Source organism: Thamnophis elegans, chromosome Z (genome assembly GCF_009769535.1).
Source record: "Thamnophis elegans isolate rThaEle1 chromosome Z, rThaEle1.pri, whole genome shotgun sequence".
In the NCBI taxonomy this organism is placed as follows: domain Eukaryota; kingdom Metazoa; phylum Chordata; class Lepidosauria; order Squamata; family Colubridae; genus Thamnophis; species Thamnophis elegans.
The window spans coordinates 118,222,505-118,244,560 of record NC_045558.1 but is presented as its reverse complement, the minus strand read 5'-3'; the positions used below and the strand labels follow the sequence as shown (position 1 = coordinate 118,244,560).

Here is a 22,056-nt window from a genome sequence, read left to right as displayed (position 1 = left end):
GGGCAGGTTCTTAACTAGGGCTTATTTGGGGTTATATGGGTGCACATGTAAAAATCAAGCTAGGACTTACTTTCTGAGTAGGTCGTATTTTCGGGAAAACACGCAATGGTGGGATGCAAATAATTTAACAACCGGTTCTCTGCCCTCATGATTTCTTCCAACAACCAGTTCACCAAACTGCTCGGAAAGTTAACAACTGGTTCTTCCGAAGTGGTGCTAAGTGGCTGAATCCCACCACTGGAAACACAGTATTACCTGGAACAGATAATTAAAAAAAAATAGTGCCTTCTCCAAATCATTCAATTTGTGAGTTTTTTGCTACTTAGAATTGGTATTATAATGATTTCAGCCCAATTGTGACCTCTTCACTCTGTCTGATGTGTAAATATCAGCCTTGCTTTTTAAGACTTCCATTTGAACAGAAGACTTTTCAGGTACATCAACCACAGTCTGGAGTTTCTTGGGGGGGGGGGGAGGATGTTAGGCAATTTTTTTTTCCTCTACTGCAAATGATAGCCTTGTTGCCTATTTATGCCTAAAGACAGAGAGAATGGTTTCCAGATGGCATTTTCTCCTTCACCTGATTTTTTAGGAAAAGGAATATTAGCTGACTCAATCACAGTTCCTTTCCCTCAGACTGGCAAAGCATTTGTCCCAGTTGGAGTCACTTGGTTAACTAAGTGTTAGGATATTACAGCTGCACCCAACCTCTTTGCACTGTGGTCCGATGAATGAATAAGGCACATTTAAAGCTGAGTGCAAGCCTCATAGAAACCTTTGCAGATGCAACTGGGAAAAAATGGCCTCAATTTTGCTGATTTTGAACTGCTTTCAATATTTTTCTTTGCAGGCTTCTTTGGATGATATGCATATAGACCAGGGACATGCACTCAAGGGAGGCAGAGCCTCACCACTGTCATCATGAAAAGAAAAATATGTAAAAAAAAAGGGCAAGAGCTGAGGTCAGGCTGAGCTACTTGCTGCCAGAGTCACCGTGGATGATTCTGCTTAACTGTTTAAAAAAGCCTCTAAAAAAGCACCCTCTACAGGAGGAGGCAGCCTCATCTAGTCTGACTTTAGGTGTTTTATGATCACTCAAGCAGAGTTAAGCAAGAGTTAAAAGCCGAACAATTCCTGACATAGGTGAGACACATCATTCTCCAGCCTCCTCCTGTAGAGGGCGCTTTTTAACAGGCTAAGCATGAAGAGATAATTCCTATAGAAACCTGTCCTGAGGTGGTTTACTTCCAAAGAGATTTTTTTTTCAAGGAGAGTAAATGACAAGTGTGCAAAACATTTCAAAGCCAAATGCCTGGTTTCAAGGTCAAAATAGCATACGCTAAAGGCAGATCGGTCTGTTTTGAACTAAGCAGATGTCACATTTGAAATGTTTGACTCACCATTACTATAAATGTTTCTATTATAGAGAGTGAGGAAACCAAAGAGAGCACAGGGAAAAGAAAGGCACAAAAAAGAATTAAGACCTGAATTCTTTCATATTAGAAAGAAAGACCAAATGGTTTTGACCAATGACAGAAGTTGGGCATTGGTCCATGATGGGGAACCTACGGCATATGTGCCACAGGTGGCACGCAGAGCCCCCACTGTTGGCACGCCAGCCGTCGTCCCAGCCCAGCACCACCGTGCATGCAAGTGTGCCTCCCATTGGCCAGCTGATCTTTGGGTCTCTGCCATGAATGCATGTGGGATGGGACGTATGCGGGGGACAGCATGTGAATGCATGGGGGCAGGATGCATGCGTGAGGGGCTGCTTGCATCACATTTTGGGGCTTTGTGCAGCACCCCGGTGCCTCGTTTTGGTTTCCAGGTTGGTTCAGAGGACTTCCAGACCCAAAATGGGGTGTAGGGGCATGGGAATGTGCGCCCCCCCCTCTTTGCCACGTTTTGGCTTTTAGGTTGGTACAGGAGGCCATCCAGGTCCTTCCGTGCCCTGTTTTGGGCCAGAAATCCTCCTGCACCAACCTGGAAGCCAAAAATGGGTGAGGGGGACAGGGTGAATGCATGGGGGAAGAAGAGCACAGGGAGTCACGTGCACATGCACAGGGGGTTGCGCGTAGAGGGTGGGTGCATTTAGAGGGGATTGTGTATGCATGCACAGGGCGCGGAGCACACATTGCATTCTGGTTGTGGGTGAATGGGCACGCAGGCGAGTCCTTTCGGCATGCAACAACAAAAAAGTACCCATCACTGGCATAGGTTATATTTTTTTAAAAACCTCTGGATGTTGCAATCTATGTATGATGTCCTAGAATAAATAATAAATGGAATACATAATAAATACACAGAAGCAGAACTAGAAAATATTAAATATAAAATATTGAATAAACTAGAGGTTGGTGATATGCAGTAATAGTAATATATAGCAACAAATGGATATTATTGCAGGTCTATTCTCTGGTTAAGTGCTCCTGATGGAAATCATTTCTTCCAAAAAGAACTGACCACTCTTGGTAAAGAAAAATATGCTTCCAAACACAGAAAGAGTCCTGATTTTGCCTTTAGTTGTTCCATTTCTGAGGATAAACAGATGCTCCACCTTCCACATTTGATCAATAATAATTATTATTATTAGTCTTGTCCAGGTCAAAATCATTCCACACCTTTGACATCTACCAACTTCAGTGGGATGGTTTTTGGGAAAAGATGTCACCATCTCCTGCAAGAGCCAGGATGATTTTCATGGAATATTCTCTCTCACCCAACATACAAGCTCAAGTGCTCATTGCACAGACAATGGGACAACAAAAAAATATTGTATACCCACAAGCATTTTGAAATTAAACATATTAGAAACTTGCACTTTCTCTTTTCTTTCTTTTCCATTTAACCAGACTGAGCCACAGCAACGCATGGCCGGGTACAGCTAGTAAAACATAAAAACTGAACGATACAAAATGCACTTTTGTGTAGCACACTTATTTTTAACTATAGCTTTTATATCATTTTACTGTTTTATTTGTAAATTCTCCAGGTGTGTGCAAGTGTAATAGACAATATTAAAATTGGATTAAATTAATTAATTTTGTAAAAATGACACCAAGTAGCGTCATTAATATGGATGTTAATTCAATCCATAAACAGGGCCCTTAACACACTCTGGGCTCCAATCCTGGGCAAGCAACCAAGTCTTCATAGTCTTATGGAAGGCAAACAGGGTCATCCAAATAGCAGAAGGGAAAATATTCTAGAGGGCAGGGAATATGGCAGAGAAGGTTCGTCTCCTGGTCCCCACCAGTTAACATTTCTTGCAACATGTCCAACCCATCTGACCAAATGGGACAAGTGGAGACAACTGGAAGAAGACAGTCCCTTGGATACAAGCAAACTGAGAGAGAGAGAGAAGTGGATTGGATGTTGGTTTTACAATACAAAATTCCCCCAATCCTCCTTCCATCGCACCAACCAAACTCAGAGGTATAGAATAAGTGGTACCTGGGTCAACAGCTGTAAGAGGTCTCTTGGGGCCCCAGCCTAGTAGACAATCTCTTAAATATAACCCAGGAGTATGCTGCAGCTGCCCAAAAAGCCAATGCCATCCTGGGCTGCATTAACAGAGGGATACCATCAAGATCACGCACTGCAAAAATGACGCCATGTCACTTCCTCTATGAGCCGTGGTGGCGCAGTGGTTAAAATGCAGTATTACAGGCTGACTCTGCCCACTGTCAAGAGTTCAATCCTAACTGGCTCAAAGTTGACTCAGCCTTCCATCCTTCCGAGACTGGTAAAATGAGAACCCAGATTGTTGGGGGCAGTATGCTAAATCTGTAAACCACTTAGAGAGGGCTGCAAAGCACTGTGAAGCGGTAAATAAGTCTAAGTGCTTTTGCTCATGGTATTTTTACTGCACTACTGAAGCCACAATTGGAATACTGTGTCTAGCTCTGGCCACCAAGATACAAAAAAGATGCTGAGGCCCTAAAAAGAGTACAGAGAAAAGCAACAGAGATGATAAGGGGTCTGGAGGCTAAGTTATATGATTAATGGCTAAAGGAACTAGGTGTGCTCCGCCTATCGAAGAGAAGGCTAAAGAGAGTGGGAGCGACATGATACGTGTTTTCCAGCACCTGAGGGATTTTCATGGAGAAGATTGGATCAACATTCTCCAAAGCACCTGAGGGTAGAGCAAAAAGCAATGAGTGGAAGCTGATCAAAGAGAAATCTAACCTGGAGCTAAAGACAAATTTCCCAAAAATGACAATCAATAAATGGAACAGCTTGTCTCCTGGAGTTGTGGGTTCTCCATCACTGGAGGTTTCCAAGAAGAGATTTGATATCCACTTGTACGGGATGGTCCTACTTCGGACAAGGTGTTGGACTAGAAGACCTTCAAGGCCCCTTCCAACTCTATGATTCTAGCTCTATTTTTTCCATCTGCTAGGCAATGTGAGAAAAAACTTGATAATGCCCTTCTGGACCTTGGGGGGGGGTTCCTTGTCCCCCCACTTCAAAGAGAATGTCTCAGAGCCTTAAAACTCTGGGTCTCCTGCAAACGATTCTTCAGTTCCTCCATTTCAACACACCCATAGATTGTTGTCATTTCCTCTATTTTCTTTCTTTCACAACTGGAAGTTTAGAGAATCATCAGGCAGAACAAGAAAATGTTTGTCTGAATTAAGCTGCTTTCGGGGGGGGGGGTGCAGGAGAAGATCTTTTCCATAATTCCTGCTGTATTTCAACATCAATCTGTTCCTCTGAGCGACAGGACAGGACAACTCAGAAGACCTAGGGAGCCAGAAGTTCTGCTGCCTACAAAAATCCCAGCATGAGGCTCATTTTCAATCTGTTCTTGGGTTGGTATTATCAGTAAACAGAAGATGGGAGCAGTAGGGATGGAGACATGGGGCCGTGTCAATTTCTACTGGTCAGGTATTTTGACACTAATGGAATCATTTTTTTTCCCAGGATGGTGGCTGACTCAGCATAGATGGATGGCTGAAGGTGAGTCTCATTAGATACACAACTATTGGATGGATGTAAAACGAGAATTACATATCATGGTCTCCCCAAAGCAAATCCATTTATTTTTATATTTTAGCTATATATGGAGAAATAACAAATGTTTTGACAATAATAGTAACAGTAAGAATCATAATTATAATAACAAAAATCATGTAAATTTATTTATATTTATAGTCATATAATTCATTTTTTACTTATATACAGTAATAATCTTCTTCTAATTTCTTCCTCTTATATCTTACCACTGGCAAAACATATCTCATGTTGAGTAATATTCTGTATCTGCTTTATGTTTTATTTTTAAAGTCAGTCTATCCATCTCTGCACAATTTAATATTTAACGAATTATATTTTCATATTTTTCCAATATTGTGTAAATACAATTCTTGCTGCTGTAAACACATGTATTAAATATGTATCCCTTTTATTGTAGCTTTCTGGTAGTATGCCTAACAAGAATATTTCTGGCTTTAGATCTATATATTGCTTAATTATCTTTTCTAACCACATGTGTATTTTCCTCCAGAATTTTTTGCCTTCGCACATGTCCACCACATGTGATAATAAGTACCTGGAGCCTGATTACATTTCCAATATTTGGCAGACATATTTTTAGACATCTTTGCTAGCCTTGCTGGTGGCAAATGCCACCTTTTATAGGTTTCCTTATATGAGGTGGCCATTGTCATTTTATAGGTCCTATCCCAAAGTTTTTGCCATTTGTCTAGTTCTATAGTATAGCCCAAAAAAATTTGCCCATATTATCATTGTTTCTTTCACTTGTTCATCTTCCATTTTAATGCTTAATAAGTAACTATATTGTTTCTTTATTAATTTTTCATCTGTCCCTAATAGTATCCGATCAAGTGCTGTTGGTTCTTTATGTCTTGGCATCTTTCTCATATCTAGACTGTATTTGCAGGTGGGGCCCTTGATTCTGCAATTTCTGCCTGGTTTTAAGTTCTCCTTTGGCATTTAAAAGTTATAACTTTTTCCCACACTAAGAATAGGGCATTCCTCACATAGTGTCTTTGAAAATATCCATGTCCTGTGTTTCTTTTCTGTACCACAAAAAGGCAAGCCAACCTAATTGTAAATCATGTCCCTCCAGCAAGAGTAATCTTCTATGCCTCAGGTTTATCCATTCTTTCACTCACATAAGTACAGATGCCTGGTAATACAGCTCCCAGTACGATAACTCAAACCCCACCATTGCTTTAAGACTCCTGTGGCATTTTCAATCTTATTCTTGCTCTTTTCCCTTGCCAGATATATTTCAAAATTCTTTTATTCAGTTCCTCAAAATATTTTTTCTCTAATCTTTGAAATAAAAAGAGTAGCTTTGGCAATATATTCATTTTTATAGTAGCTATTCTTCCTACCATTGATAGTTGTAAGGTCTTCCATTTCTTCAAATCCAATTTAATTTGTTGCATTAAATTCATGTAGTTATCTTCTTTAATTGTTGTGCATCGTGCTCTTAAGTAAATTCCTAAATATTTCACCATTTTTACTATCAGATCTATTTTCTTTGTCAGTTCATTTTTCTGTTTCTCTGTAAAGTTTTTAACTACTATTTTGGTTTTTTATTCATTTATTTTCAGTCCTGCAACTTCTCCATATTCTTCTATTTTTCTTATTAGTTTGGGGCCGATTTCTAATGGTTCTTCTAAGATGAATATCAGGTCATCTGCAAATGTTTGTAACTTATATTTTTATTTCCATCCCTTTTATTTCTGGATCCTGCCTAATGTTTCTAATTAACACTTTCAATGTCAATATAAGTAATAGTGGTGACAATGGACTTCCTTGTCTAGTGTCTTTTTTTATATAAAAATTCCCTGTCATGTCCCCATTCAAAATCACTTTTGCCCCTTGAGCTGCATACCATATTTTTCGGAATATAAGATGCACCAAGATTTTGAAGAGGTAATTTTTTTAAAAAGTTTTTTCAGTTTGGAGGCCTCCCAAACTCTCTGCAGGCCTCATTTTTTGTGAAAAACGGGGGATGCAGAGAGTTTGAGAGGCCTGCAAAGTGCTCCAAGGGGCTGGGTGGGCAAAAATGAGCAAAAAACAGCCAATTTTTGCAAAAAAACAGGGCATGCATAGCCTTTGGGAGGCTTGTAGAGTGCTCCTGGGGACTGGGAGGGGGTGGAAATGAGAAAAAAGGCAATTTTCACTCGTTTTTGCCCTCCCCCCCCCGGAGCACTTTGCAGGCCTCCCAAACCCTCTGCACATCCATTTTTGTGAACGGGCAGGGTTTCAGGAGGCCAAAATGCTGTATTCAGTGTATAAGATGCACCCAGATTTTCTCCCTCTTTTGGGGAGGAAAAGGTGCCTCTTATAATCTGAAAAATACAATACATTGTCTTGATCGTATTTATAAATTTTTCATCAAAGTCCAAACATTTTAATTGTTGCATCATGAATTACTAGTTTACATTATCAAATGCTCTCTGGGCATCTAGAACCATCAACACCAATTGTTTTTCGGAATGCGTTTATAATACTCCGAAGTATCTAAGATAATTCTCACATTTTTAATTTGTCTTTTTGATAGAAAGCCGTTTATAACCGAGTCAGTGACGTGCAGTCATTAGAGGCAGGGGAGGCGGGGCCTCACCAGTCTCCTGAGGAAAAGGAAACAATTTTTAAGATAATTAAAAAGGCCAAGGTAGTTGCTCCCAGACTCCAAGTCACAGTGACTCTGAGTCTGCTTAGTTCTATCTGTAGGAGGAGGCTAGGGAACTATGGGCCTCATTTGCATAAGGAATTTTTCGCCTTTTAAGAGTTAACCAAGGGTTAAAAAGCAAAAAATTCCTTATGCAAATGAGGCACGTGATTCTCCCGCCTCCTCCTACAGAGGACACTTTGTTTAGAGGCTATTTTAAAACATCTAAGCAGTCATCCACGTAGTGGCTCTAGCAGCAACTGTCCTAGCCTGCCTGGCCCTGGCTAGATCAAATTTGCATTTTTGACACAGCTGGAAGGTATGTGGGTCAGAGTGAAGGGGCAGGGGGGAGGAATTCAATTTATTTGTAATGTAAGTAATTGTAATTTGTTTTTATTATGTGTATGTGTATGTGCATTTTTTTTACCAGCCTATGCTGGCGCGCGGGCTGGCACATCTATTTTAATTTTTCATTTTTCATTTTTTTTTCATTTTTTATTTTTTTATTTTTTATTTTATTTTTTATTTTTTAAAGCCATGCCGCCTCAGCGCACCATAGAGCGAAACAAGTCCTGGCTTGTGGCCGGGCAGCATGCACTTTAAAGTGCAAGCGTGCTGCCCGGCCACAAACCAGGCCTTGTTTTGCTGAATGGAGGCCGAGCTGGCCGGCACTTTAAAGTGCCGGTATGCCTTCTGGGCTGGCCATTCAGCTGGACATGCTGAATGGCTCACCCGGAAGGCATGCCAGCACTTTAAAGTGCCGGCCAGCTCGGCCGCCATTCAGGAAAACATGTTTTGCTGAATTTCGGCCAATCTGGCTGGCACTCTAAAGTGCCGGCATGCCTTCCGGGCCGGCCATTCAGCGGGTTGGCCGGCCCGGAAGGCATACCGGCACTTTAAAGTGCACGCCGGCCCGGTTGCCATTCATGTTTCGCCACCCAGCCGGATTCACCAAAACTGGTGCCAGCAGCAACGGGACATGCTCGGGGAAGGGAGAGCCAGAGCAGGCTGCCCAGATTTGCACTCCAGCCGCCGCCACTTCTGCTGCTGCTGCTGCTGCTGCTGCAGCCACCAAAGACTCCTTCCCCTCCGCCACCCGCATTGGATGGGTGAGCACGCGAAATGAGGAAAAGAAAAGGTTGACGGCTCCAGGACCCAGCAATCCGCTGGAGCGCCGGAGGAACCAGCGGAGGTTGGGGTGGAAAGGATTTCTTCGCCTCCGTCCCACCCTCCGGCGGCTTAAAGGGGCAGGACCCGGTTACCAGACAGCCAGCGCTGCGGTGGCAACCACATTACCATGGGCTTTGTTACAGACGCACCTGGGCTCGACCCGAGAAGCGACGCCTCCAAAAGACTGTCACCTGAGGCCGCCTCACCTCGTTTCCTCTGTCCCTCCAGGTTGTGGAAAAATGAGCAGCTCTATTCTCCGGTCTCATTTTCCTCAGCCTCTGCGCTATTGGTGTGTGTGTGTTGGGGGGGGGGGGGTTAAACCATCGCCTTGCACCAGAATTGATAGGAAATAAAAGACTGAATTGTTTTTAGCCTGCTTACCTCCCCAATATACAAAAGATCACTTGGAGTTAAGTAAGACCTTTAAATGATATTTGCTTCAAAATGCTTAAGAAACTTGGTTTTCCTACCTTTCAAGGAAGGCTTAACTAGTTCTAATCCATATCAGTAACAGATAATATTTCTTCAGGCCCACCGGCAAACTTTGATTTAGGTTTAAGGATTGGTTTTTGAAACGTTTTGCTAAGATGGCATATCTGCCAAATCAAAGAACAAAATCATGCCCCCTCCCCCAAACAATTTTGTCCTGTTTAGTTTTGTTCTGTTCTTGGTTATTTTCTGTGAGTTTGTATTTTATCCCTTGAATTTTTAAAAAAAGGAAAAAAATATGGTTACTTAGCCTAATATACTAATGTAACACATCTTGTTTACAAATCATGATCAGTTCTAAACTATGGATTTATAGATCACAATTGCTGTGTTCATACAATAGGTTAAGCCAAAAACAAATCATAGATTAGTTGATTGAGCCAAACCAATGTCCCTTGATTTATACTTTATAATAAAATGAAGCCCCTTTGCTTCATGTTCATACATCTTATTCAGCCCTAGGCAAATGAAAGATTATTTCACTACTTGATATGGAAAACAGGAAGTCGCCATGAAGTTTTAAGACACATTAACTTGCTGTCAGGAATCTTTCCAATATCCCACAAAGAAGACATGATTTTTTTAAGCAAACAGTTGAAGTTCCTTCAAGTGTTTTGGAACAGATTATTCTACATATAGCTCACATTTCTTATTTAGCCGGTGATACTTCTGTTAACATTAACCCATTGTAAAAATAACAGCAATTGAATGTTTTAGCAGAATCAACGCATTACATGACTGGAGTAAAGTTAGCGGCAGGGCAGCTTTTGCCTCTTGAAAGCAGGCAAAAGCCGCCCTGCCGCCCCGGCGCTATGTCCGACATAGAGGCGGGACGCCTCTATGTCAGACATGGTGTCCCACTTCTATGTCGGACATAGCGCCGGGGCGGTAGTGCCGCTTTTGCCCGCTTGCCTCACCAGCCATAAACCTCACCGCACTTCACTGATCTGAGTGTATAAACTTGTTTAAAAATCTCTTGAGACTTTCAACTATTATTGAAACAAATAATTTATAATCTGCATTTAATAAGGATATTGGCCTGTAATTCTTTATCTGAGTCCTCTTTCGGAATTAAGGTAATGTTTACTTCCATCCATCTATGTGGTATCTTAGTTTCTAACAATACTTCATTATTCACCTCTAACATTGATAAGCTTAATGTATCTTTTAGATTTTTATAAACTTCTACTGGTAATCCATTTGGTCCTGGTGTTTTGTTATTCTTTTCTCTTTTAATCGCCTCTACTTGTTCCATCATCATTATTCTTTCATTTAGTCTTCACCGTTTCAGGAACTTTTGGCAATTGGGCTTTTTTCAAGTATTGCATAATTTTTTTCCTCTGAAACTTTTTCTTGGTCATATAGCTCCCTATAGAACTCCTGGATTATTTCTTTTACTTTCATTTTGATACTGTAATGTCTTCTTCTCATCTTGTAGTTTAGTTACCAGATTCTTCTCTTTCTCTTTTTCAACTTATATGCTAGCCATCTTCCTGGTTCATTCGCGTTTTCAAAGAAATTTTGTTTTGATCTTTTAATTCATTGTGCTGATTCTTCTTTCTCCATTATACTTAATTTATATTTAATTATTTCCATTTGATTTTTTACATTTCCATTTACTTTTTGCAGTTGTTTTTGTAGCTCTGATTCAAGTCTTTTATACTCCTAAAGTTTTTCTTCTGTTGTTAATTCTTCTTGACTTTTATATTCTATTTTTCCCCTCATTTCCTGTCTCTCATTTGTGCTAAAATGGTGATCATAAAATTCCATTGCTTTGTCTAGTGAATCCAGTCTGTATCTTTTGTCATTCCAATTGTATTCTCTCAGGTATCAGCCATCTGTAGTTTACATTACATTTAATCAGCATCACAGTCAATAATTGATATTGTTTCTGTAGGTCTCTCACTCTCCTAGGAACCTGCTTCAAGACCACCTATTATTTTCCCTTGTATTGTAATGGTTCGTCTCTTGCCTTCTTGAATATTTCCCCTCTCATCAATTTTTTTTAAAAATCTCACGTGAAATAACTCTGCCCTTGTTCTCCAAACCAAGGTGGGAGATGGTATCCCTTCCAAAGGATGGGGTGGGGGGAATCCCTCAATCCATTGGGATCAACTCCTGGAACCAGAGGGGCCCAAATTATTTTTCTTTTCAGACAACTACAGTATCTTGCATTAGTGCAGCCATTCATTCTCTCTCTCTCTCTCTCTCTCCCTCTCTCTCTCTCGCACGCACACACATTCCCTCTTCATTCATGTGAGTGTGAGTCATTGAGCAAGGAAAATGTTGATGCTGTTTCAGGTTTAGCACAATTTCATATATAGCTCTCATATATCACATTAAATATTGTTTGTTGGCTAAAAGTACAACCTACCAATCTCTTACACAAACAACTGCTTTCAGGTTATCCATATTACAACTCTTTCATCTTCTCCTCTTATCCAGGGCAACGTCAACTTTATCCCGCACCTTCCATCTCGGTCAATCCCAGTAACGTGGTTGCTGTGGGAGAGAATATAATCATCAGTTGTAAGAGGGATTGGAACGCAAAAGAGAAATCCACTTTCTATCTAAGGAAAGATAATAATAGATTCATAGCTGAAGCTGATACCGAGGACAATGAGGTTGAATTTCATATTTCCAATGTCCAAGAATCACATCAGGGAAGATACGAATGTATGTATCGTATATATCAAACTTGGTCATCCTACAGCAAGCCAGTTTATATCTTTGTGCGAAGTAAGTCCTTTTCTGTGCTGCTTTCATCCATGAGACTAACCTAACTACAAGTAGACCTCAATTTACAACAGTTTGTTTAGTGACCATCTGACGTTACAACAGAATTGAAAAAGTGACTTATGACCGCTTTTCACACTTATGACCACTGCTTTATCCTCATGGTCAAAATTCAGAGGCTTGGCAACTTATTCATATTTATGACAATCACAGTGTTCCCGGGGTCATGTGATCCCCTTTTGTGATCTTCTGACAAGCAAAGTCAATGGGGAACCAGGTTCAATTGACAACCACAGTACTATCTTAACAACTGCAGTGGTTTACTTAACAACTGTGGAAAGAAAGGTCTTAAAATGGGGCAAAACTCACCTATCAAATGTCTCAGCAACAGAAATTTGGGTTCAATTGTGATCAGAAGTCAAGGACCACCTGTATTTCCTCCACCTATAAATGGAAACCAAAGTCTGCATTCCCCCAAAATGCAGAAGGAATGGAAATTGCCATTTTCTCCCCAAGGCTGTTTCCTGCCAAGCTCTCGAGAGATCATTCCAGAGTGGAGCCTCCTGTTCAGCCAAGCTCGGCAGGTCAAGTGTTTATTCCTCATTTTTCCAACCACCTCAATATCTCCATGGGAGAGTAGAAATAATGCCTTCTAAATTTCAGGATCAAGGCAGGACAATGTATGAAAGGCATGACAGAATTATCAATAGATGAGAATATTTGTAGCTCAAGGTTAAACTGGTGCTCTGTGAGCTTGGTTATTTTCTTGCAGACGCTTCATTACCAAACTAGGTAACATTATCAGTGCCAACGCCACTGCTTTCTGGCACCCATCTTAGCCTGTAGTATCCAGAGATTAATTAAGAAGCTTTCTTAAATGTGGCTGCTGCTATATATGTCCTTCCCCTGCCCTCATCCCCACAAAGTGAGGGAAGAAAAACAGAAATTTGCATGGATTTGTTCATCCCTGCAAGTTTAAGGGAATGTGTTATAGTTTAGATCTCTCCATCTGTCTTTAAGCCAGCAGGAAATTGTACTGGCATGAATTTGCTATCCTGTTGCTGATGTCTAATCTACCCTACTGCTCTTGTTCCCTATCATTTGAAGGCAAAGATTAATTTTTGTAAACCATCTAAGTTACCCATGTGTAAGTTGGGTGGCTACATAAATTTGTTAAAAAATAAAATAAAGATAAGCAAAGCCAAAGTGACTTTACTTCTTCACCACCTTTCCATAGCTGGGATCAGAATCAGAGGAAACCATCACTTTACTATTGAAATAGGTGACTTGTAGCTCTCACCAACTGGGGATGAGTTGAAGTCAATATCCTGGAGACAAATAGATATTGGCCATTGTTGAGGAATGATTTTGCCGGTTCCACCATGTAATATAATTACATACATACATACATACATACATACATACATACATACATACATACATACATATATATAAACAATTTTAATAACTTACCACATTCTTTAACATCTTTGGTTCTGGATGGGGTTGACCCCATCTTCAGTTTGCCATTCTTTCCCAGAAGTCCTCGGTCAAGGTATTTATTTCAAAGGTCTCTCCTGCAATGAAATTTGAGAATAATCTTTTGCTTTTCAAGGTCTTAAGGGAATACGTTTCCCAGTCCTTCTTTGAAATGTAATGAGAAAAGGGAAAGAGATCTTATCCGGGGGATGATCAAGTAAAAGTGTGAGCAGCCTGAAGTTGAACAACAGGAAAAGAAAGGATCTTAGAAAGGATCTGGAGAAGTCAAGTTTGACTCAGATTTCCATCCTTCTGAGGTGGGCAAAATAAGGACCAAAATTGTTGGGGGAAATATGCTGACTCTGTAAACCACTTAGAGAGGATAGATGAAGCTGTATTTAAGTCTAAGTGCTATTGCTATTGCTATCTGCCATAACTCCTCTGATGGTAAAATGAGATGCCAGGAGATTTGTGCTTTCAGAGGGAGCTTAGTACTTGGGAGGCTGGCATCAGCCATGCAAATCTCAGTTCAAAGCACCCACTGTTTATTTTAACCACCTGAAAAGTTAGCAAGGATCCTTTCTAAGCTTCTTTCTTGGCCCATTGTTCAGCTGCAGACTCCCCCTCCTTTTATCTGCTTGTTCCCTAGGCAGCTTCTCTTCCCCTTGCAAGCTCATTCCCACCCACCATTATATCACCTCATGTGCTTGTATTGCATGAGGGGCTGCTTGCATCACATTTGGGGGCTTGTGCAGCACCCTTGTGCCCCATTTTTGGTTCCAGGTTGGTGCAGGAGGACTTCCAGACCCAAAATGGGGTGCAGGGGGGATGGGGACATGCACCCCCCCTGTGCCCCATTTTGGCTTTTAGATTGGTGCAGGAGGCCATCCAGGTCCCACCATGTCCTCTTTTGGGCCAGGAAAGCCTCCTGCACCAACCTTGAATAAACGAGAGGTTGGTGAAATGCAGTAATGGTAATATATAGCAACAAAATGGATATTATTGCAGGTCTATTCTCTGGTTAAGTTCTCCTGATGGAAATTATTTCTTCCAAAAAGAACTAACCACTCTTCGTAAAGAAAAATATGCTTCCAAACACAGAAAGAGTTCTGATTTTGCCTTTAGTTGTTCCGTTTCTGAGGATAAACTCAGAAATTATTATTGGTCTTGTCCAGGTCAAACTCATTCCACACCTTTGACAATTGTAAACACTGAAGGATATTGCTCCAATGGTGATGCTTGCAGTGATTGTTGAGGTTAAGCATAAGATTTGGATGATAATCATATCCATTGACAGCAACTGCTGACCTTGTTTAGCCAAAGATCAGAAAATGAGCATAAAATTTGGATGATAATATTTTAAAGTGATTCCTTGACAGCAGTTGCTGAAATTGGAAACACAGAAGAGGCAGGATTATTAGCAATGTGAGTATTCCTTTATGCAGAGAGAGAGGAGAAGGGACTTGGTCAAGACAGGATCTGCAAGGACTTTTACTGGTGGGCTCTGTTTGTCCTCTGAAGTTGATCATGAGACCAACTTGAGATCGAGTCCCATGGTGTGGCAGTGTGCCCAGAGCAGAACGAGCCTCTCTTGTTGGAAAACAGCTGGTGGCGGGTTACGTTAATTCACTGTTGTTGTTCATTGGAGGGAGGAGGGTCTTATGTTTTGTGTAGAGTGGTGCTGGGCTTCCATCCTCATTGTTTTATGTGGGGGGGGTCTCCTTTCTTTGCCAATAAATGAAGATGTGTTGTAAATGTGTATTTGCTAAGAGATTTCACAATAAATATTGTTGAAATATAGAGGAATAAATGAATTTCTTTCTTGAATCCTTCTTCTTTTTAGATACTGAGATGATGAATCCCACCATGAAGACGATACCCGGAGGGTCCAGTGGTTCAGGTGAGAATCCCCCCATAGAGTCCCAGGGGCTAAGAAAAGGTCTGATTTTTGTCCTTCATAAATAAGAAAGGGGACTGTCTTTCTCCAGCCGCCACTGACAAAACCTGTTGATCCAATGAGAAACGTAGCATCTTCAATGGTGGATGGAATTCTATTTCTGCTTACTCTAATCTACTGTATATTTGACCCTGATTTTTATTCCTTTTATTCCTTTATTCCTCTCTTGTTTGGAAATAGCTGGTGGCAGGTTACGTTAACTCACTGTTGTTGTTCATTGGAGGGGGGAGGGTCATATGTTTTGTGTAGAGTGGTGCTGGGCTTCCATCCTCATTGTTTTATGGGGGGGGGTTCCCTTTTCTTTGCCAATAAATGGAGATGTGTTATCAATGTGTATTTGCTAAGTGATTTCACAAGAAATATTGATGAAATATAGAGGAATAAATGAATTTCTTTCTTGAATCCTGATTGTTTTTAGATCCAGAGATGATGACTCCCACCATGAAGACGATACCCGGAGGGTCCAGTAGTTCAGGTGGGAATCCCCTCTAGAGTCCCAGGGGCTAAGAAAAGGTCCGATTTTTGTCCTTCATAAATAAGAAAGGGGACTGTCTTTCTCCAGACCCCATTGACATAACCTGTTGAACCAATGAGAAACTTAGCAGCTGCAACCTACTAAGCATAGTTAGGTTTAACTTTGGTTAATTATCCTTGGGACCAAGAACACAGATCTTGAACCACTCCTTTGTGGAAGGGAGGGGCCTGATGAACATCTTCAAGGATGCTCTGAGGATTGTGATAAAGAGAGATAAAATTGTTCAGATCTGGGTTTTGAGGATATAGGCCAAAACGAATACGATTTCCAATTTCTTGCCTCCAATCAATGAGACATATGGAGTTTTTTAATGATTGTATAATCCCTCCACTCAAAAACCCCTGGTGGAAGACTTTCCAGAGGTAGAGACTGGTGCTCAGCCACCAAGAGAGCAGCAGCTTTGGGGGTTAAGTGAGCATGTCTGGAAAAGCAGAAGGATGCTTTGGGCAAAGACCATGATGACAGCTTTGAGAGCTTTCTTCTTCTCAAAATAGCCACCATGATGGTTCCTCTAATCAAAAGATGCCCACTTCCCAAGTAGCACATGGGGACAATGCAGTGATGAAATTCAATTTTTTTTACTACCAGGTCTGTGGGTGTGGCAGGGGAAGGATACTGATAATTTTCAGTCACTCTTTTTTTTTCTAATTGTGTTTCTTGGGCCTACATGTTAAGGAATATTGCTTTGTTTGGCTGCATTGCTAAAATTGTAGACACAGAACCTGGCTGGCCCCAAGGCAATTATTTGTGGTTGCTTTCCAGCGTGTGGAGATCTTACAGAAAATAGGATGGAAATGGAAAACCAGATAAAGACACCTGATATTATGGATCTTTTTGCAGATTTAATGGTGGATGGAATTCTATTTCTGCTTACTCTAATCTACTGTATATTTGACCCTGGTTTTTATTCCTTAAATGTATTACATGGATTTTCAATATTCTTAATGTTGATTTTTCATATCCATCTCCTACCAATTTGGATTGTCCTCTTCAGATTAGCTTTCTTTTAATCTTTGCAAAGAATTCTTATGACTGTGATTTGGAGTGAATTTTGAATCAGAGCATTCCAGAGTTGAAAAATTCCACTTGGGGCCTGGACTCCAAGCACTTGCTCTGGACTGAAATCAGGGTTGCTTTCAGGGAGTGGTCAAAAAAGGAAAGAGGGTGATGCAACAATGCTATCAAAGCCCTACTCCTTTCTTTGCATTCGCCCCCCTCTCTCTCTCACACACACACAAACAAACAAACACACACACAGACACACACACAAAGGAGCAGGGCTTCTATTGTAGTGGTGCATATTTTCTTTTTCCACACCACTGGCAGGAATTATATTAAATTATCCCAGGGAAATGACTGTCAGCTTATACCCAATGAAGGAGGTCCCAGCACCTCACTGTTTTCACTGCTGAAGGGTTCTTATTGTTAGGAAGTTCTTACTACCGGTAACTTTCACTCAAACTTTCTCTTACTATAACTTAGCTCCATTATTCTATGTCTTGTACTTTGGAAAGAAAGGAACAAGTTTTGACTTTCTTCTGTGGGATGTCCCTTCATGGCATTTGAGAAGTTCTCCTTCGTACTTCTCTTTTCATGGCTGAATAACTGGATGGTCTTGTTTTCCCCTTCATCCCTGCACCTACGCGCTTCTTCGTGCTCTCTGATTTTCCATTTCCTGGATTTATAGGTAGTCCTCAACTTACAACCAGACTCCTTGGTTTTCTAGCTGGATTTTGTCTTTGGGGTTTCTTAAGATGTTGGCTATTTTTTGGTGGGTGTTGAAGGCTGTCTTGATATTGTGTTTGTGGAGAATTTTGCTGATTTTATCTGTGGTGCCTTTGATGTAAGGGAGGAGGACAATGCCGTTGTCCTGTTCTGTGTCTCGGTTTTTGGGGGGAGACTCCCTTTGGATTAGGTTGGTAACTGTTTTTCTTTGGAATCCATTGGAGATTAATACGTTTGTGAGAGTGTGTAATTCAGTTTTCAGGTGGTCTTTGTCGGCTAGGCGTTTGGTTCTGGAGATGAGGGTCTTGGCTACAGAGTTGATCTGTGCAGGGTGGTGATGGGATTGTGCATTTAAGTAGCGGTTGGTGTGTGTTTTTTTCTGGTAGATGGTGTGTCCTAGGGAGCCATTGGTTTTTTTGTAGATTAGGACATCTAGAAAGGGAAGTTGTTTGTTTGTTCCTATTTCCATAGTAAATTGTATTTTGGGGTGTGGGCAGTTGAATGTGTGAGGAAGTTGTTTAGTTTTTCTTTCCCGTGTGGCCAAATCACAAAAGTGTCATCAACATATCTAAGCCCGTGTTTGGGTCTAGCTTAGATATGTTGATGACACTTTCGTGTCAAAAGCTTATTTCAGCTATATCTAAATAGCATCATGTTTCTCATCCTAATTTATCCATTAATGAGGACATATCATATTTATATTCTCCTATAAAATCAAACCAGGACATAATGACTTAGTTGGCAGAGCTATAATATTCAGAACAGTTAATAAGAAGAATGATGTAATTTTACAAAAATCATTTACTGTATCTTATAAACATTGTAGAAGAGTCATGTTAATCTATAGTAGCCATTGTTTTTTGGATTCGATACTGAAACTCAGAGAAAGTAGGGCTGTTTGAAGTGAAAAATGAAAAATAAAATGCAAATATTTTGGCTTTACAGGTATTATTAACACATACATATGGGTACGTTTGGCTGTGAGTCTTTTCCTGCTTGTCTTGTCACTACTGGTCACGGTATGGTACAAAAGAAGAAAAAGTAAGTGGAGATAATATTGTAGTAAACATGGTTAGAGAAAAGTGGATAAATAGTATTCTAAACACTTAGTATACTAACTATGGTCTATAAGCCTCATGTAATGACTGCGTTGCTTTCATTTTCACACAAAAGCATAAAAAAGCTTCACAGAGCAGCATAAAAAAGGTTCTCCATAAAAGATAATGGACATTAGTATCTGAGAGATAAATAAAGCACATTTTTAGACCCTGTGGTTTAAAGGGAAACTTGAAGTTTGCTAGGAATAGGTGACAAAATTAGAGAACATTTAATATTGGCCCAGGAAGATTTTTTATAATCCAAGAGAAAAGTCTTGTATATCTCTTTACTTTCCCGAATTGCAGAGTGAAAGAGAATTAAGAAAAAGGAAAGTAGGAGATGAACATAGGCTGCCTTAAAGAAGTTAAAGATTTTTCCCCACAGAAAGAAGCTATGAAATCTATGAATTTGTGAAAGAATCATAGCAGACCTGGTATTCAGCAGGTTCTGACCAGTTCTGGGGAATTGGTAGCAGAAATTTTGAGTATTTCGGAGAACTGGTAAATATACCATCTCTGACTGGCCCCATCTATTCTCTGCCTCCCGAGTCCCAGCTTATTGGGAGGGAATGGGGATTTTGCAGTATCCTTCCCCTGCCACGCCCACCAAGCCATGCCCACAAAAACAGTAGTAAAATATTTGAATCCCACCACTGAATCCATAGAAAGGATCTGCCCCAGAGATGCCGGGAGATTTGTGCTTTCAGAAGGAGCTTAGTACTTGAGAGGCTTACATCAGCCTTGCAAATCTCAAAGTACAAAGCACCCACTTTCTCTTTTTACCATCTGAGAAGTTAGCATGGATCCTTTCTAAGCTTCTTTCTCGGCCCATTGTTCAGGTGCAGACTCCTTCTCCTTTTATCTGCTCGTTCCCTAGGCAGCTTCTCTTCCCCTTGCAAGCTCATTCCCACCCACCATTATATCACCTCATGTGCTTGTATTGCAACAGAGAAGGAAAGTATGACTTTTCAGCCTTTCTTCTTCTTTCTAGACCTCGGATGCAGGAGAACATCTGGATGAAGTCTCCTCTGTTATTTTGAATCACCAGCCACAGAAAACCCAACAGGCAACCAATCCTAGGCAAAGCTCCGAACTTTACTGATATGCACCAGTGGTCAAAAATACACAGAAAACCCAACAGGCAACCAATCCTAGGCAAAGCTCCGAACTTTACTGATATGCACCAGTGGTCAAAAATACAAAAAAGACTTTGAGGGGATGACTCCTGAGATGAATACAAGAATGGCTTACTACTATTTCCCCACTGATGTGTAATTATGGATGCCAAATCTAAGCACCGGAATATACTGGGGGCTCCAGAAATGAGGTCATCAGAATGGTCTTGACTATGTTACTTCGGACAGTGAAGTAAGCTTCAACCTTCAACTGTCTACTGTGGACCTTACCCCATTCCTCAGAGGTCCGTAAAGGGTGCATGCGTAAGTGTGCTAGCCTGCCTAATGTCCCTGTCCTACTGTCCCCATCAATTTGTATTCATTTCTACCCATGTTTATATTTATGCCTTCTATCTTGTCCATGTTTGACAAACTAATAAATACAAATATTTCTTCACCACTTCCGATTGTACTTTCGATGCCCTCGGAAGCCTGATCTGCAAACCCTGCTGTCAGCTCCGACCTCTCTCTGTTGGAGGGTCACATTTCGGACAATAGTCACCCTGAAGCGCTACTGAAGTAAGGTGGGACTACCTGGCTGGTTGAGGAGAGCCACATATCTCCTCCCTGACTGGAAAAGCCCCCACATCTGAAGACGAGGAGCAGCAGTGTTGAGGCCTCAGAAAGTCCTCAACTTACGACCTAGAGGCTAACAACAAGCCAAGCTGCGCCCTGATTGGCTAAGATGCGGCTTGGCTAAGCGTGGGCCACTAGGGGCGCACTTATTGGCTTTCCCTGCTTGACAGCTCCGTATAAATAGCTGTCAAGTAGGGAAGGTGCTGAATCGCCTTGTACATAGTTCTAACCTGTAATAAAGCTGTCGATCGTTCTACAGTCCTGGCTCCTATCTTGTCCTTCCGTCGATCTTAAAAACTGGCAACGAGGGTGGGATACTGGCGATTCCACTAAACGGCTACCTAGGACGAGCGAGAAGACTGTCAACCGCGAGGCCGTGAAGATTCGCTAAACTTTTTTCCTTCTATTTTTTTGCTTCGCTTCCTCGCCTCACGAGACTCGAGATGGCAGCCCTGCCTCCATTCGCCCAATTTGGAACCTCTGGCAAGTCATGGGCCGGGTTCCTGGAGCGCTTCAAGTGCTACCTAATCGCCTCAAATAACCACAATTTGCCGCCTGAGGAGAAGTGCAGTTTTTTCCTCAGCTGCTGTGGTCCGGCGATGTTCATCTCCGCTAGAGCCCTAGCCTCTCCTTTGCCCCTCTATTAATTAACCTGGGAGACATTAATGACCAAAGTGAGGAACCACTATGCTCCCACTCCCTCTCGGATCACCCGCGGCTACACATTTTGCCAATACGTACAAAAACCAGCAGAGACTGTCAGCCAATTCCTACAGTCTCTGTGCGTGGCAGCGATCCAGTGTGAATTTGCGGACATGGATGATAACTTGGTGGAGCAGTTCATCTGCGGTGTAAAGGACCCTTGCCTAAGACGCCGTCTGCTGGCTCGACCGGAGGTCACCCTGCAGCAGGCCGTGGATGAAGCCAGAGCCGCTGAGCTCTCGGAATAGTCCACAGCCGATATGCAGAGGGTTCAACCGCCGCCGCCTCCTCCTCCCGCCCTGACTGGAAAAGCCCCCACATCTAAGGCAATTTGAAGAGGCGTGGATAACTTCCTGGTAAATTTAAATTGTTGACTACTGACTATTAATGAAACATTTAAAATTGTGACTTGGAAGATTGGACTAAAAAAGAGATTGATTAAACACAGATGCAACATAAGATGGAAGTGAGGAGAACCTAAACAGAATGGAGCTTTTTCAAAGGATTGAGAAAATATTTGATCGTATAGACCAAAAATTGGGAAATTTAATACAAATAATAACGGACAATGATCAGGACAAGGAAGGAAGAATAGAGCTACCAGAAGAAACAGAGAGAAAAGTGGAGAGAAATCAGCAAAAAAGAAAATAACAAAGAGGAGATGTTGCCAAAACAAATAGCGATTGAGGAACTAAAAAAATGAGGGAAATAATGTAAAATATTTTAAAAGGGAATGGGAGGAACAGGTAGAGAACTGGGGA

General features: G+C 41.3%; 1 protein-coding gene across 1 annotated transcript; it reads left to right on the top strand.

The window, feature by feature from the left end:
- Positions 1-4,656: 4,656 nt before the first annotated feature.
- Positions 4,657-20,828, top strand: LOC116522546 (leukocyte-associated immunoglobulin-like receptor 2). The gene is made up of 7 exons (XM_032237506.1): positions 4,657-4,814; positions 4,927-4,962; positions 11,759-12,052; positions 15,372-15,428; positions 15,904-15,960; positions 18,691-18,786; positions 19,834-20,828. The coding sequence occupies exons 1-7, from the start codon at positions 4,787-4,789 to the stop codon at positions 19,860-19,862; spliced, it is 597 nt and encodes a 198-aa protein (XP_032093397.1). The 5' UTR covers positions 4,657-4,786; the 3' UTR covers positions 19,863-20,828.
- The last annotated feature ends 1,228 nt before the right edge of the window (positions 20,829-22,056 follow it).